The sequence below is a fragment of the Epinephelus fuscoguttatus genome, linkage group LG16 (genome assembly GCF_011397635.1).
Source record: "Epinephelus fuscoguttatus linkage group LG16, E.fuscoguttatus.final_Chr_v1".
In the NCBI taxonomy this organism is placed as follows: domain Eukaryota; kingdom Metazoa; phylum Chordata; class Actinopteri; order Perciformes; family Serranidae; genus Epinephelus; species Epinephelus fuscoguttatus.
In genome coordinates, this window is record NC_064767.1 from 19,304,481 (window position 1) to 19,321,894 (window position 17,414).

At 41.9% G+C, this 17,414-nt stretch overlaps 1 protein-coding gene across 1 annotated transcript in view; it reads left to right on the forward strand.

Annotated features, from left to right (window-relative positions):
* zcchc24 (zinc finger, CCHC domain containing 24) overlaps positions 1 to 17,414 on the forward strand; it is a 48,166-nt gene that overhangs the window by 4,852 nt on the left and 25,900 nt on the right. Inside the window, exon 2 of the mRNA XM_049599830.1 lies at positions 1,492 to 1,692. Coding sequence (XP_049455787.1) covers positions 1,492 to 1,692 — 201 coding nt within the window. The remainder of the gene's footprint in view (positions 1 to 1,491; positions 1,693 to 17,414) is intronic.

The window sequence follows — 17,414 nt, forward strand, 5'->3', positions numbered from 1 at the left end:
CTCACTCAGTCACTTAGTCATTCAGTCAGTCATTCACTCACTCACTCACTCACTCAGACACACAGACGCACAAAATAAACAAACTCGCTCCACCATTAGCAGATGTGTGTGAAATCAGTTTCCTTTGGGCTGACAGTAGGAAGTTTCAGGCCAAACTGAAGAAATGTGAGGAGCATAAACTGAGCAAAGTTTCCTGTTTTATATTTGTTAAAATAATTTTACAGCCTGCACTGAGACGCAAGTTTAGCGAACGCACAAACATGCACATTTCCGCAACGAGAGGTAATACACAACGCAGCGATACTCGGACCTAAAAACACATGGCAGATGGAAAACTTGAGAAACTACAGAGCCGTAACAGTTGATTTACGACGACTACATGTAATATAAGTGAACATGAGTCTTGAAGCTGGAGCTGGTTAGCAAGACAATCTCACAGCCCGCAGATAAAGATATGGCTGACAGCCCTGAGTATAAGGTTTCTTAGCTGCGCAACACTGAACATCAACATTAACATCATTTCCTGAGCCCCCAAAAAGAGACATGACCGTCAGTGGAGGAGGAAGATCTGTGGATTTCATCATGCCTCTGCACTCTGATGTTTTACTTGAGGGTGGTGTCTCAAATGTTTGCCATTAGTGCAGTTAAACTATTAAATGTCAAAGCAGATGACAAGCTAGAGTTTGTTTAGCAGCTCGTCCACAGGGATTAATTACCTGACCATCTAAACATAAAAATGCCTGCGCTAAAGTCAACATAATTTCACCCCTGAGGTCAATTCCTTTCTGCTGTTTTTGGATTTGAAAAGAGGAAGACATGAATGAGAAGGGAAATAAGGAACTGCAGGCAATGCTTCCCCTGTTATTAATATTCAGAGGGCATCTCCTATGAATTCACTGGGCCCTGTGGCATGCAATGCCGCGCTCTGTGGCTCCAAGCAGACTACAAACACTGACCATGGCTAGTTTACCGCCAACAGTGCATGGTGACATTGCTGATGTTCCACAGGCTGGCGAGGGAACATGCCTCCCATCTTGTTTACAATGAGTCATCCTCTGCAAAGTCCTGTCTTTCTCTGTGGACATGCTCAGTATTTTTCCAGCTCATAAGCACAGCTGGGCCTCTCGCCAGATGTTCTGAATTTAATGAGAGAAATGATCTTGGAGGGATTTTTTTCTTCTTCTTCTTCATTTTTTGGCGCAACAGAAAATAGGACATAGAGCACTCAAAGGAAATTGGTGATTAATCTCTGCATTTTTAACACTCCAAACACCAGCAATGCAATATATTATGTTGATAGCATCTTGTATGTGGTGACACTGTCCAGTACAGTGTATGTCAACAAGTCACACTTTGTGAAATTTGGGAGAGTTGGGAATAGGAGTGTGAAGCCGCCCTAGGATTGTTGTTTATCTGTTGTATAATATATGATACGTGACAAATCACGGAGAAAGAATCTGAATGTTCTCTCGTATTATTCTTATTTTGTAGGCCTTAAACAACAACGTGTACAAGAATGTGTCACCCTATGGCTCCCTGAACAACATCGTGGATGGACTCAACTCCCTGACGGACCATTTCTCAGACCTTTCCCTCTCTTCAGAGCCAAGAAAACCAAACAAAAGACCCCCGCCCAACTACTTATGCCACCTGTGCTTCAACAAGGGCCACTACATCAAAGACTGCCCTCAGGTGAGACTCGTAACACACATGCTTTACATAATCTACTCTCAAGATGACACAAATAGCTGAAATTGCAATAACTGCATAACTTTAGACTCCTCCAGTGTCTTTTCATTTGCTTCATACAAGCCAATGATGGCACTAAAAGCTGTGCTCGCTTCAGCCAATGCCTGTCTCTCTCTTGCTGTCTTTCTCTCCAGCTCTCTCACTCTCTCCCTCTTTGGCTCTGGTCTGACCTACTTGTTAAACAGGCTGGCCTCTGTCTTCTGTAGTCATGTGTGTGACTGTGTGTATATTTGTGCTTGTGTGCATCTTAACTGCCACAGCATTACGCTCCAAGAAACCGTCCATTATAACCATGATGAATAAACTTGCGGGGCTAGTTCAAGGGTCAAAGGTGACGCTGTGTGTCTTTGCATTGGATCATCATTTTAGCCGTGTTGGCATGTTTGCAGGGACAAAATGTCTTTTCTGACATGTCGCTAAAGTTATTAGTTGTTGAGTTGCAGTCCTTTAAGCTCCTTGCTGATTCAGTCTGTCATGATGCAGGTTTTTTTTGTTAGTGAGGCACCATGGTGAATCCATTTTGAGGTCTAGCATGGAAGTTACGACCACACTAATGTGTGACAATCTAAACTCTTCTTGGAGAGCATCTGTAACATTTTAGGTTTTAAACGATGCCCGCCAATTTACGTTAAATGAGGTGTGAGCGGATTTGTCTATTTTGGGAACAAGGCCTGGTTGGAGGTCTGACTTGTTGCTACAGGTTGACGCAGGTGTGCAGTCACTCAGCATCCACATGCAAATGAGAAAGCTTATGAGTTCAAATATTGTGCAAATGCAAAGTGAAGTGTTATTTTGTGGAGTTTGCAGGAGTTGTTGAGGAAGGAATGGACTATGAAATTGCTGCGGTGGATCTGTCATTGTGGTGTTATATAGCGCCTTGTAAAAGGCAAACTCCATAGCTCAGACTGTGGCCTGGAAGTGATCTGATTTCATAGGAGAACACGGAGTCACTTTTCCTCAGAATTTTGGAATTTTTACACAGAGTTGTTTTCTTGTTGGACTCATGGTGCCTAATAATCTCCTTTTTCTCGCTCTGTCTGTTTCTTGCCTCTCCCCTTATTTCTTTTCCCCCCTTCCTTGGGTGAGGTGCAATAGCCTAACCCCAGCCCTGAGTTTCTTTTTGCATGGAATGGTAATGAGGAGCAGATGTGAGATTAAAATGCTTTGACTCGCTTTATGACATATGATGACTGGTCTCGGGAGGTCTGTAAATGACCTGTGTACTGATGAAATATCTCCTGGACAGCTCCAAGCTGCAACGTGAGGGAATTAGATCATCTATTGACAACTCCAATGGGAATTTTGGGCCGTAGTATATCATGCAACATGTAACTTCTGCCTTGGTTTTTCCTTTATGTAATACTGTCATTGTTGATTTGAGCATTGATCAAATGGTGCTGATGCACAACATCTGAATAGGTGTGCATTAAGTAACTCATGATCGAACGTGTTTATTACTTTTTCTAAAAGTCTATGCTGTTAAAATGTTGCTTTATTAAACAAAATTCCCCTTTCACAGTGGAGGCTGTGAAATCAATCATGCTATAGATGTTAGCATTCAGGGGCGGACCTCAAAATCACACTCAGCCGTCTTCTGGTTTATATTTCAGCTGTTCGTTAAACTGCCAACAGTAAGTCAAAAAGCAGCAAAGTCTCCAAACGGCCTCCGCACCTACACAGTTCAACACCATCTCAGTTATTTAGGTCTCTCCTGGGCTTCTTTTCTCCATAAATTTACCTACCATTTGTGCTACATCACTTACACTATTGCCCAGTCACCTGTCATTACGGGCCTATTCTTACTTAACCAGCTCAAGAGCCAAATAACAGATGTGACGCAGGTCCTGCAATTGAAACATTGTTTTTAATGGCGAGAGCGTTCGGCTTACCTATTAGCCAAAACTTGCGTCATTTTCCAGGAGATACTTTCTCGTCCTACATTTCATTTCTCTGTTTCACAAGGTGCGATGATCAATGGTGCGCCTACGGTGTTTCTGGTATCTGCCTGTGCTGGAATGCATTCGAGGATGAATGTGTCCCTACTAATAGTTTGTACTGCTCAGAGATGCTGTGCCAATGAAAACAGAGGCTCCTGCTTCACAGAGCACTGCTAAGTATGTCATCCTGATCCAGCATGGAGAATCACATTCTGATGACATGTACAGTCTTTCTCTTTTACTTCACCTCAACATGTTTTATTATGTTGTTTTGTACTGGGGCTTTTATTGAGTTGAAGTAAAGGTTACTGTTATAAATTAAAATGGATTAATGTAACATTTATTTACATATGCATTTATCTAAAGGATAAGGTCATTGTTATGTATCTACATTTTTTGCCTTTTGTCCAAAAATGGCAAGAAGGTGATACTAACAACTATTGTCTGTGTACCCAAAGCCTGATATACCAACACATTCGCTCTCTGAACCATGGAAGTATTATTTAACTTGGAAAAAAACAGCATTAGTTGTCAGTGGGCCTACACTTCAAACTAAGAGGCTCATTATATTAAAATTCTGATTAGATTTATGCACCGAAAGTACTTGGTTAGGAAAAGATTATGGTTTGGGTCAAAATATTTACATTTATACGTGATGTACGTTCATTACGTTCAATAAGTCAATTCGTGCGCTTAAGTTTAAGTAAGACAATGTTAACTTTCGGTTTCACACGGTACACAAACAGCAGTCTCCTTGGTAAAAGTCCTGTGTTTGTTTGACACATCCATTCACTCCAGTCCCTCCATGATTTCATAAGCTGTATTTGGGATTGTTCGACCTGAAATGCCTGATTTGACGGCAAATTTTCTAAAAATTTGCAATGTAGGCTGCAATGTTTTTAGGTGTTCTTTGCAATGAAGCACTGTCTCCGTGAGCTGCTCTCTTTTCCAGGTTTGCATGAGCTAACACAGCAGCAGCGGCTAACATCCAACAGTGAGCCACTATGCAGTCCCAATAAGCTCACACCAACACCATAACAGCTCGACGCCATTGTTAAACCCGTTAATAACCATTAGGTAACATTAGCTGGGTGATGCTAACAGTTAGCCCTGTCACTGTGTGTGAGACTCTGTCCCAGGCTCAGAGCTCACACTCCTGCAGCAGTAGTCTCATGATAAGGAGGGGCCGAGCAAATCAACATGCTGCAGTTTGGGTGATTGGACAAAATTGAAAGGTCACACAGAATTCAGATTTTGCAACATTGCAGCATCCTGGAGTGGCTACTTTATACTACATCACCTGACTTCCTCCTTTGCTCTAGTCATAATTGGTATGGCCACATATAGCGCCATAGTTTGAACTGTAGGCCTGCTGACACCCTGAGAACACACTGAATATACTGTAGTTTATTCCCCTGTATGGTAAACATCCATTGTTGTCCAAAAACCTTTAAGAACACATAAATGAGCCATGCTGTTGCACTGGATGACATGCTCACACACCTGCTTTGCATTTTTCCCTGCTCTTGTTCAGCCTCCATCAATCATGCACCAGTACTTTGGACAAACATGTTGTTTTTGTGGTTAAGATTTGGCTTGAAAATAACTATCATTCTTAGACTGTAGTATTTAATGAGGTTCAGATGTGTTAATTGTGTAATCATCGTTGACAAAGTGAAGTTATTTTTTGATATGTACTTTTGAGACTTGAGACTATGCTTTAAAACCACCTTACCTCTGCCAAAGTTGACTTTTTTTTCGCAGCTGAAGAAGAGTCAAGGGTTTAGACAGTTGTGGATCCAGCACCCTGCACTGTGGTTGATGGTTTCCTTGTCTCCTCCATTGCTTAGTTCTGAGAGAATAAGAGTCAAGCAATTAAATAGTTGAGGTTACCGAAGTGTTTATGCATTACTTGCAATTTAAGACCTTTTTTAGTTATAACATGTTAATATTGGAAACGGGAGGAGGCTTGCGGCTGTGTTGAGAGAGTAATTTTTCAGGGAACTCTTGGTAGTCGAGTGAAAGCCACAGGCCTGGCAGCTGCTGCCCAGTGCTCCCTGTTATGGGGAGAGAGGTGTTATGTAAACTGGCTTTTATTCGGAAAATGAGGTCGCTCCCCCAGTTATGAGCAGAATGCCCCTCACTGCCACGCTTTGGCCCGCTTCCAAGATGTCTTCCACTTGCACTCATGATTTGGTTCTGTTCAGTGGACTAATCCTCTCAACAGTTGGCCCCACCTCTGATTTGAGTGTTTGAAATGATGCAGTGAATGACATCTTCTTGCTACGGCTCTCTGTAGGAAGATTAACTCATGGAAAATGTCTTTGCCGGAATGCAGGTTTGTGGGTATGTGGGGGTGGCCGCTGCTGCCGCTGCTGTGTGTGCTGGTGTGTGTGTGTGTGTGTTATGTGTGTGTCTCTAAGAGTTACTATGCCCCACTCCTGGTCCCAATGCATTCCCCTGATTCAGAATTATAGTTTCCTGGACATGTTTTTTTTACTCTTCTGAGAATTTTCACATATTTTGAAACTGGTAGAATACTTATTCTTATACTGGCTTAACAGTCCAAAATAACTGACCTAACATCCATCACTACTTCTGCTTTCACCCTTTCGCCTATTTCTGTTGGAAGTATTTCTCTATAATGCAAGATTTCCATTTCCAAATGCAACAGTCAAAGTTGAAATAAAACACTGATAATGGAGAAACGCTATTTCATGTGGACAACCCTACAGCTGTCATGTTATTTCGATTAAAATGTTGCTAAATCCTCAGCCAAGGGATGTATGATATCCTGCCCACTTTTTAACTGTGAAAAAAGCACAGACAAAACAAAAAATGCATTAATCTGTCTTGTGAAACAACCAAAGCCGTTTAAAGTAAAGCACAATCAGCAATTTCTTTCTGAACACAACATGTTAGAAAATACTTGTTGAAAACATGACTTGAACTGTGTAGTACTGATTTACAGAGTTAGACTGAACCATTTCTGTGTCCAGGATTTTTTGGGCGGTCCTGAAATCATTCCTCAATGATGCACTGGAGCCATCAATAACTTAACCCTTCCCCTACTATATAATAATTACATGATTACTAACGTTAGAGCGCACTGCAACAGTGTCGTTTTGTTAACCTCCAGCAAGTTTGCTACGTTCCACAAGCGTTCTTAGCTCTTTCAGTAAAATAACATTTTGAAGTCACAATGGGAGAGAGGTCACTTCCAGTACCATTTGTTTGAGTGCAGATTATGGAGCAAAAAATGTAGGACTAGATTGTTTTGTCTTTGTAGAATATATTTTTTCGTACTCGCAAGACGTGCTGTGTTTATTTCTGAAGCATCTTGTGTTCGAAATATGTTGTGTATTTGTTTAAAAGGTATGGTTTGTATTTGCAACACAATGCATTAGTTTGTTCATTATGTTTTATATTTGCAAACCACATTGGGTTTGTTAGTGAATCATTGGGCATTTGTGAAACATGTTTTATGTGTTTGTGTAGTTTTGGCAGGATTTTAGCTCCACTGCAGAGAATTAATTGAAAAAGCAGAAAATTACAATTGTTTTCTTCGTGACATAAACACACCAATATGCTAAAGAGCTGCTTGATGACTGGCTATATGACTGACAAACTCATTAAAAGCAAGCTTGGCCAATTTAAAGTACTTTACTTTTATTTCTACTTTAATCATGTTTTAAGTCAGTGCGAAGGTAGTGGTATCAAAATATAACGGCATAAAGGCATGATTCAAGGCCAATCAGGGCAAGTTTTCTCTCATATTTTGCCTTGTATCACGAGATAAGGCTACAAACTAATTGACTGCCATGTTGGCATCAAAATTCTTCAATCAAAATGTCATTCATGGTTGCGAAATTAACCAGAAATGATCAAAAACGAAAGCTCACCCAAGAATTTGCAGTGTACAGACCACAAAATACACGCTACCTATCCCCCAAACATAGATGGCGGCCATCTTGTGACGTCATGTTGACTTTGATGATACATGAATAAACAACTCAGTTAAATGTCACAGTCCTGTGAGCGCAAGCAAGATAGCCGTCACTAATATACCTTTCAGTCTTTCAGAATCGGCTACCTGGCCCACTGGCAGCCACTGCTCACTGCTGTTGGTGTGTGGTTTGTGCTAATGCTAGCTGCTGTTAGCTGCTGAACTTGAGTCTGTACTGTGGGGCGGCACTCGTTCTTTGGCCTGAGGGTTGGGTGCTGTGCCATTCTAGACTGTGAGTGCCTCTGGGTTAGCTGCTAACAAGAGTCTGTCGCCTTGCAGTGGCTAGTTCTTTAGCTCAATGTCTTGATACTACTACTACTACTACTTTTTTTACAATTTTGAAACCTAACTTTATATACTTGCCGATTATTTGAAATTATTCAGATTTGGCTGGGTTAATAACACATTTTTTGGTGGTGTAACAAGCTCAGAACTCATTTATTTTTGCCTAACCCGGACTTTAACAAGCTGAGTGATAAAACTGATTTAAGCAAGTTTAAGTTTGACATTTTTGGAAATACACTTCTTGTCTTTCTTGTCATGTGTTAGATGAAAGTATTTATCTATTATTGGATTTTATTCTAAAGATTAAACAAACAAGATGTGTTACATGTTAATAAGTGAGTTCTATAGGACAGAGACATGCTAGCTGTTTCCTCTTGCTTGCAGTCTTTGTGCTAAGCTAAGCTAACCAGAACAAAAGCCACCAAGCATATTTCCAAAAATGTTGTACTTTTGGTTTGAAGGCCACTATAGCAATGATCTATACAAGGCTGCTGCATTGGCATATTTCTTAATGCTTGGATCGCATAGATACGGATGATAGAGCTGGTGGTGAAGTACAGATTTGTCTTTTTTGGCCTGCTGTGAGACAAATTTGATTTATCATACATGAAGCCAATGACCACACTTAAACACAGAATGTTCTGTATCCATTTGTAAATTAGAGCTGAGCCAAAAGCATCACAGTTACTGTGTTGATCAGAAACACATGGAGCTCATTGATCCACATACAGAGCCTTCTTTATCGCACCAGGATAATGCGCCTTTTGTTCATGCTGTTTGTTGAATGCGTACGTGTGTATATACAGCATCAATTTCAAACTTCATTTTTCCTCCTTTTGACCTCTCCTCTACTTATGTCGTAATGCTATCTGACATGTTTACAGTGAGTTTGACTTGGACCAAAATGTGTCCCATGTGAGAGACACGCTGCTGATGTATAATTGAATCATTCAAGTTATTCCACTGATTGCATAAGGAGCTTTGATAAGTTCAAGTGCTGACATTTCCTCTCCTCACAGTCCCCGTCAATCAGTCAAACCCGTATCTCTCGCATGCATCTGCGACCATATGCCAATAAGTGTGATGCACCTCACACCTCATGTGGTGGTGATTTCAGCAGCAGTCTGTCCTTTGTGACAAATGGTCACCGTAATCTCCCATAACAGCGTCAACGCAGAGACCTGAGGCGAGCTGTGAAGTGAGGGGCTTTTCTTCACACCAGAAGCAAATCACGCTTTGAGTAATGTGTGACTTGACAATATGTGTGCTTTTCCTTTTGTCAGGATGATAAACTTAATGACTCGTCATTACTGCGGCCCACTCTGTCTACCATAACAAACACAAGCGGTTGTTGTTTTGACAAAACGTATTTGGTTTTAAATCTTCCAGTGTTTGCCTTTGACGGAGCAGTGATCTTTCTCCGAATTGGTTGGCAGTCATGCTGGGATAATTGTGCAACCACTTTGTTTTAATGTTTCAGTTTGTTATTGTACTGGGAATGGGGGTGGGGGTAGAGTAGGCTGGGGTAATGTGTCAAATACACATTGCAAGTTTAGAATTTACCAGAGTTTCATCCCTGCTCTGTTTGTGTGCTTCACTCTTGGAAAACAAGTATTTTAGCTCCGTGTGGGCACACCCAATTTCCTGCTGTTTATAACTCTAATATTTAAGTTTTAATTGAATCAGGTTGAGGTCTGCAAATGAGTTTCCGCCTTTTCTGCCTAATCTCTACCTTTTCTCTGTGGTATTTATTCTGAGCAAGAGGTTGTATAATATAGTAAACAGCAATTTTCCTGAGTCTTTAGAGCACAAATAGACTTAAAGGGGAACTTCAGTATTTTTCAACCTTGCTCCTATTTTCCCATGTTTTTGTGTCTAAGTGATTAATGGGAACGACAATTTTTTAAATTGGTTCAGTATTAAACTAGAGTGCTGCAGCTGGCAGGGAAACAAGCTGCAATGTAACCACTCAGGGCATCAGTGAGCTGTCAGTTTACTGACACTAAAAGTGTTTCTTTTTGCAACTGACTGGCTCAGATTGTTATTATAATTAACATGATTAGGGAAAGGTTTCCTACAGAGACCGACCTTTTTGTTAAAGACGAGATCCTTTTTGTTTAACCAGAAACAGAATAATGTCACTTGATGCTTTGGGGTTGTGTTTTATGGTGCTCTACTGTGTGTTGGTATTATTGCAAATGGTAAATGAACTGCACTTGTATGGTGCCTTTCTAGTCTTCCGACCACTCAAAGCGTTACATCACATTCACACACTGGTGGCCAAGGCTACCATACAAGGTGCCACCTGCTACTCAATAACCACAAGCACTCACACACCGATGGAACAGCCATCAGCAGCACTTTGGGGTTCAGTATCTTGCCCAAGGATACTTCGATATGTGGACTGGAGGAGCCCAGGATCGAGCCACCAATACTCCAATTAGTGGACGACCCATTCTACCTGAGCTACAGTTGCTCATGTTATGTGCAACACATGAGTGGCTGATGTGCAGCACTGTTATGTGTAGTATGTTTTCATGTTTTTTTATGGTGTATGCTTTTCATTTCTGCTGTTATTGTAAGGCAGCAATACTTGTGCAGCTCCTGAGTCCAAGACAAATTTCCCTACAGGGACAATAAAATATATCATATCGAATTGTATCGTATCATATTGCAGCATGGGCGGCACGGTGGTGTGGTGGTTAGCACTCTCGCCTCACAGCAAGAGGGTTGCCGGTTCGATCCCGGGCGTGGGAGCCCTTCTGTGTGGAGTTTGCATGTTCTCCCTGTGTCAGCGTGGGTTCTCTCCGGGCACTCCGGCTTCCTCCCACAGTCCAAAGACATGCAGATTGGGGAATAGGTTAATTGATAACTCTAAATTGTCCGTAGGTGTGAATGTGAGCGTGAATGGTTGTTTGTCTCTATGTGTCAGCCCTGCCATAGTCTGGCGACCTGTCCAGGGTGTACCCTGCCTCTCGCCCGATGTCAGCTGGGATAGGCTCCAGCCCCCCCGCGACCCTCAAGAGGATGAAGCGGTTAGAAGATGAATGAATGAATATTGCAGCATATCGTATCATATTGTATCGTATCATACAGTAGCGTACCATACCGTACAGTATCGTATCATACCATGTCGTATCGTACCATATTTTATTGTCTCATATCATGCCATACCGCACAGTACCATACCATATCGTATCATACCGTATCGTATCATACAGCACAGTATCGTATCATATCGTATTGTATCATACTGTATCGTATCATATTGTACTGTATTGTATCATGCCATACCACACAGTACCGTACTGTATCGTATCGTATCGTAAAAACAGCCCTGAAATCGCTATTGCCAAACCCACCAGACTCCATTTAAATAAACCATGACACTTCAGTCAAAGCTGAAAGAAACAAAAAATAAAACTTACTTTGTTCATCTTTAAGAACTCTGGTTTGGCTGAAATAAACCCTTAATCCACCCAGTTAGATGTGAAAATATGTTGGCTAAAATTAATGTTTATTTAAATGGAGTCTGGTGGGTTTGGCAATGGCAAATTCAGGGCTGTTTCTGGTTAAACAAAAATAATCTTACTCTTTAAAAAATGGTCTGTCTCTGTGAGGATCCTTTCCATTATGTTGTCAGACACAATGACAATCTGAGCCTGTCAGTGGCAAAAACAAACAGTTTTAGAGAACATAAACTGATTTTGCACAAATGCTCCAAGTGATAACAGAGCAGCCTTGTCTTCATTAGTCACTTAGACACATACACATGAGACAATAGGGTTAAAAAAAAAACCCTGAAATTACCCTTTAACTAAAACTACAAACTTTGGAGCAAATGCTTTGCTTAGAATTAAAGATAAAGTTATTAGAAAGGATTCTTGAAGGATACAAGGAACACTATTATCTATTTTTTTTCTTAATTTAAAGTGTTGTGGGTGTGAGTCTTTTTTATTCCTATAAAACTCCCATTGAATATTTGCTAAAGGAGGGTAGGCTACCACATCCACATCTGGAAGGCAGAGTGTTCCCATGGTGTTACACTGTCTGCCTTTCAGCTGTAGCAGTTAATCAGAAACAGTTTAAGTGCCTTGCTTGTGGGTAACTTTGTAGTCACTTCACCCAGGTTCATTTTTCCCCAGCTGGCTGTGGTATTTAGGCCAAAACGTCTTTCTCTCCCTTCGCAGAGAATTTGGTTCATAACTTGTAGCTTCCTGTAAAATTCAAATGTTCCAGTCAAGACAAAAAAAATCCAGCATAATCTAAAATCCAGTTTAATATTCCTGTGCACAGCTTCTATCTCATATTCAGAACAGCTCTGCCTAAAGCCTCCAGCAAAACATTTGTCGTTGGTTGTATTGGAAACATGCTGTTAAATTGTCTGAAATAGCTCGCTAGGGCTCTTTGATAATAAGTACAGTGCTGATTATTCAATAGTTCAACAGATTATGTGGGCTTAACGTAGCTGGAGATGTTAGCTGTCCCCCAGAGGCTAATGTTCCTGGGAGGAGAAGGAACACAGATCTTACATCTGTCCTTTAGCTTTTTTTAATCTCTATTTAACCAACCTCCTGCCTTTGCTGAGAGATATCTTTAGGGGAATCATGTATTTACATTTTCCCCTGCCTCCAGCTGTTTTCGCTCTTCTTGTCTTTATGCATCCCGCAGTTTGTTAACCCTGTCGATAAACAATCTTTCAACACCGCAATCGCACTTCGACATTTGTCATGAGAGAATGTTTCACATTTTACCCCCATGATCTTTACACCCCGGGGCCAATTCTGACATGGCTGCAGTTATTTGCCGTGGCAGGCAGGGATTTTGGATGTGTCACTGTCGTGGCACGGAGCGGACACAGAGAGGGTATAGTTCAAAAAGCCTGAAGCCTGAGCAGGGTACAAGAGCAGAGAGCCAGTGAGCAAAAGGGGAGCGAGGGCACTTCCCCTGAAAGGAAATCAAAGTTAAAAGAATGATAAAAGTGCGGTTTCCTGCCAGATGGTTTGTGTTCTGCACAGAAATCCCATTCTTCCTTTTAGTTTTCGCTGAGACAACAATCGCACCACTTCCTGTTTTGGTAACCATGACACCTATAACCCCATCTCTGGGAGGCGGTGCGCTGTTAGCTTTACCATAGTCAGGTGAACTTACAGCTGTGTGGAAGATGTCAGGAGGGAGCTGTATGAAGATACTGACTTAGTGTCAGCTTGCAAATCAAAAAATATAATCTAGCTTCTTTACGGTAAAGCTACTGTAAAGTCCATCAGTTGTCTCATCTCTTGTATTTTGACCTCCTCTCACCCAAGTAGTCCTTACTGTCCCTGCCAGACTAACGATATATTGTCTAAATTATGCTATTGTACGATCTTGATTTGGAGTTTCTTATATAATACTTTGTTACGTGAATCTTTTTCCTGTCCGGCTGCGCTGTGAAAGGCAGGCTGGAGTTAATAAAAGAAAATAAACAATAATGTGTGCGGGGCAGTCGCTCTTCACTTTGCTTTACATAAGCTTATCTCTGCAGCACGGGAGGAACTAGGTCACTACTCATTTTAGAATATATTCTCCTCATATGCTACCTCTTTTATTGTCTTTATGCCCTATAGCACCTTACCACCAACCCCTTTTAGAATTGTAACATTTTGCCTCTCTACTGACTGCCGATCCACTTCTACAGCTGAAACAGGATATTAGAAAATTGACTGCAACAACAGCAGCAATTACTTGTACAGTAAAACACTTTAACTTGTGTCCTTAACACATCTAAAATGTTATGGAGGTCTGCGGCCCTACACCGAGGCCTCAGGAACTACAACAGGATGGTTCAGTTTTCACTGAGTGAAGGTTCAAAGAGTCAGAGGTCAGATTTTCCCTGCTGCATGATGTCCTGTTAGCACAGCAGGGCCAGAGTGCTGAAGCAGACAGACAGACAGACAGAAAGTAGTATTAGCAAATATGAAAAGCATAATGAAAAGGAATTGTCACTGTATAGTTTCTTTGATTTACACAATTGAAAAGGAGTGGGAGGAAGTATAAACTTAAAAAATGTATTTAAGTAGAGAAAGTAGACAGTAATCCCTGTGAGGAGCTGGCTAATGTCAAACTCCTTCTTCAACCCTGTACCTCAAACTGTTCCATAACTTCACTCCACATATCGAAATACAAAAACTTTTTCTGCTTGTACGCACACTATGAGTTTTCAAATTAAATAATTCACTTAACCGCCTTCCTTAGGCATCAGGTGTAGAACAGTAACAGGATCCCTCATTCATTCTCTCTGGACTTGTCTAAATCTTAATAATTATTGGACACCAATATTTCATACATTTTCTGTTGTTTTTGGAGTCAAATTTACCCCTTCCCCACTAATTGCAATTTGCAGAGTAGTTCCAGAGAACATACCTCTCCCTAGACACTACACAAATCATCATATACAATGTGCTATATACAGTTTATCACTATTCCTTTTTTTTGTATGTATTTGTTGGTTTTGGAGAATGGTCCACTTAGTTACACTACAGATGCAGTTATTTATGTTGATGAATCGATCAGATGATTGACTGAAAATTAATTTGCAACTATTTTGATAATCGGTTAACTGTTTCAGTTCATTTTCAAGCAAGAATTACACACTTCTGATGGTTCCTGATGCCTTATTTCCTGCATTTCCTGGTCTTACAGCATAGTAAATTTTATATTCTTGGGTTTTGAATCATTGGTTGGATAAAATAAGACATTTAAAGATGTCACCTTGGGCGTTTGGAAATTGTGAGGGGCACTTTTTCACTGTTTTCTGATGTTTTGTAGACCAAACAATAATGCAATGAATTGAGAGAGTAATCATCAGATTCTCTGCCGGAAAACGGTGGATTGCCCTCTTGGGTTTGGGGGAGAGTTACTGCCTCAAGCAAGAGAGTTAAAATATCTTGGGGTCTTGTTCACGAGTGAGGGTTGAATGGAGTGGGAGATAGATCGGCGGTTTGGTGCGGCTTCTGCAGTGATGCAGGCGAGGGACCATCTACGTCCCAACCCTCACCTATGGTCATGAGCTCTGGGTAGTGACCGAAACAATGATTTCGCGGAAACAAGTGGTCGAAATGAGTTTCCTCCGTCGGGTGGCTGGGGTCAGCCTTAGAGATAGGGTGAGGAGCTCAGAGTAGAGCCGCTGCTCCTTTGTGTCGAGAGGGGTCAGTTGAGGTGGTTCGGGCAACTGAGCAGGATGCCTCCTGGGCACCTCCCGCTGGAGGTTTTGGGCACGTCTCACTGGTAGGAGGCCCCGGGCAGACCCAGAACACACTGGAGGGATTACATATCTCATCTGGCCTGGGAACACCTTGGGGTCCACCGGGAGGAGCTGGAAAGCATTGCTGGGGAGAGGGATGTATGGGGTGCTTTGCTCGGCCTGCTGGCCCCACGACCCGGCCCTGGATAAGTGGATGAAAATGGATGGATCATCAGATTAATCGATAATGATAATAATGGTTATCTTTAGCCCTAAGTGCAGCAGCTTAGATTCAGGTTGTATCTTTTTTCTCATGGCGTTGTATAAAACTTAAAGGGCTGATAGCCAGACCTTGTTTACAGCTGACAAACGCAGCTAATTGGAATTTAAACAACCTGATTAAGCTACTTACAGACTCACAGACACTTTACATGAAGTGTTTACATTATTCTCCACAGCCTAATGGTTACCATAACCCTGACTCTCTCCACTTACACTCATTAGCGAGCTGAGAAAGGCAGGACTTCATAATGGACTGGACTTCCACACACAGAACTCACCAGACTCATACATCCACGTCAGACCGGCAGCTAAACATCGCGCTTATCTCTACTGCTCGATCAGTATGTGGTTGAACTAATTGCTCCTCCCAGCAGCACCGATCCTTGTCACATGTGAGCGACAGAGATTCTTATGTGATATGAGACAGACTGACAGAGAGAAGGGACAGACAGTGACACTGTGAAGCTGCGAGTGCTGGCACATAGGACTGGATTTGGTGTCAAGAGATCAGGGACTGACACTGCTGGCTTTGTGTCACGCTTGAATGGGCACCTTAGGGAGAGACTGCGGTTCTGAATGGGCACCATTGGGGAAAGCCCAAGTGGTGGGAATGGAGGCTGGTAATTAAGGCAGTCATTGTATGTCTGTAGGATCTGCTAGACAGAGAGGTCAGGAAGGCAGGCCCGTATTGTTCCCCCAGCAGGGCCCTCACAGTATTACAGTGGAGCATCAGACTCAAGTATGTTTGGACAGAGCCTCGGTTCTTACAGAGGAAAAAAAAAAGAAATTACAACAACAAACCACACAGGCGGTCCTATATAATCTGCTTGTCTGTATGTGAACATATAGGGGCCTCGTCTGTGGTTTTGATTTAGTAACATTTTTTCTCTCGCTCTTTATGCTTAAGTATCTTGAAGTCCTTCACTGCCAGACTATGCGGGTGCTCCAGGCCTCTTGGGAATGGGACTGTGTTAACCATAGATTAAAACACAGTTGTGGTCAATATGTGGAGTCATAGGATTGTGTGTACTTAGTAGAAGTGAGGCCAAGTCGGGTAACGGTTTATTGTCATGGTGGTGAGGCCATTTTGTCTGTGTGTGTGCTTTTGGAGTGTCAGTTCTTAAAGCATAGACGTTTGTCAAGAAAATAACATACATTTCTATATGTATTATTAGATGGACCGTCTTTTTTGCTATCATAATGCTGTCCTCTCTAACTTAAGTTTAATTGTAGCTCTCATGCAGTGTTGCTGTAACTTTCAAGTAAAAATAGATTTTGCTGACTGCCCCTTTACTTACTGTAAAAAATAACCTGCATTTCATTTAGAGACTTTTTTCTGTCCCTCCCCTCCGTCTGTAATAGTATGCACTGCACTGTAGTGTGTCGGGAAGTTTCTGGCAGGGTTGAAGGCTGGGGGGAGGTGCAGCATGGGAATGTTTTTACAGGGTGACCCCTGATCTTCCTTCCAGTCGCAGCAAAGGCTCTGAAGGCCTTGCGTCTGTCTCTGCTCCAACACTCACTCAGTCAGGTTACCAAAGAGACAGTGGGGACTGCCCTGTAAACAGATAAGGCTTATCAGGGATGCTGGAGACAACTTTTCTCTTTCGTAATGTCACAGCAGGCAGACAGCCGCCGTCCTCGCTGTGAAAAACAGATGTGGCCACTGCTTTTAATCCATTTTATTTTTGAGGCGTTATACAAAGAAAAAGTCTTCATAGCGAGAGCACGAGACACCATATAGGGCCATAGGTCCAATATAGCATTGACGCCAAGTAACACTGAGATTAGCAACACATGTGTGGAGTATATCCGTCAGTGTCTCACAGAAATATACAGACACACACACACACACAAACACAACTATAGGCATTACATGCAAGCGTAGACAGCAGCAGTATGAACTTCCTGTGACAGAAGGCGGGATGTTTTGTGC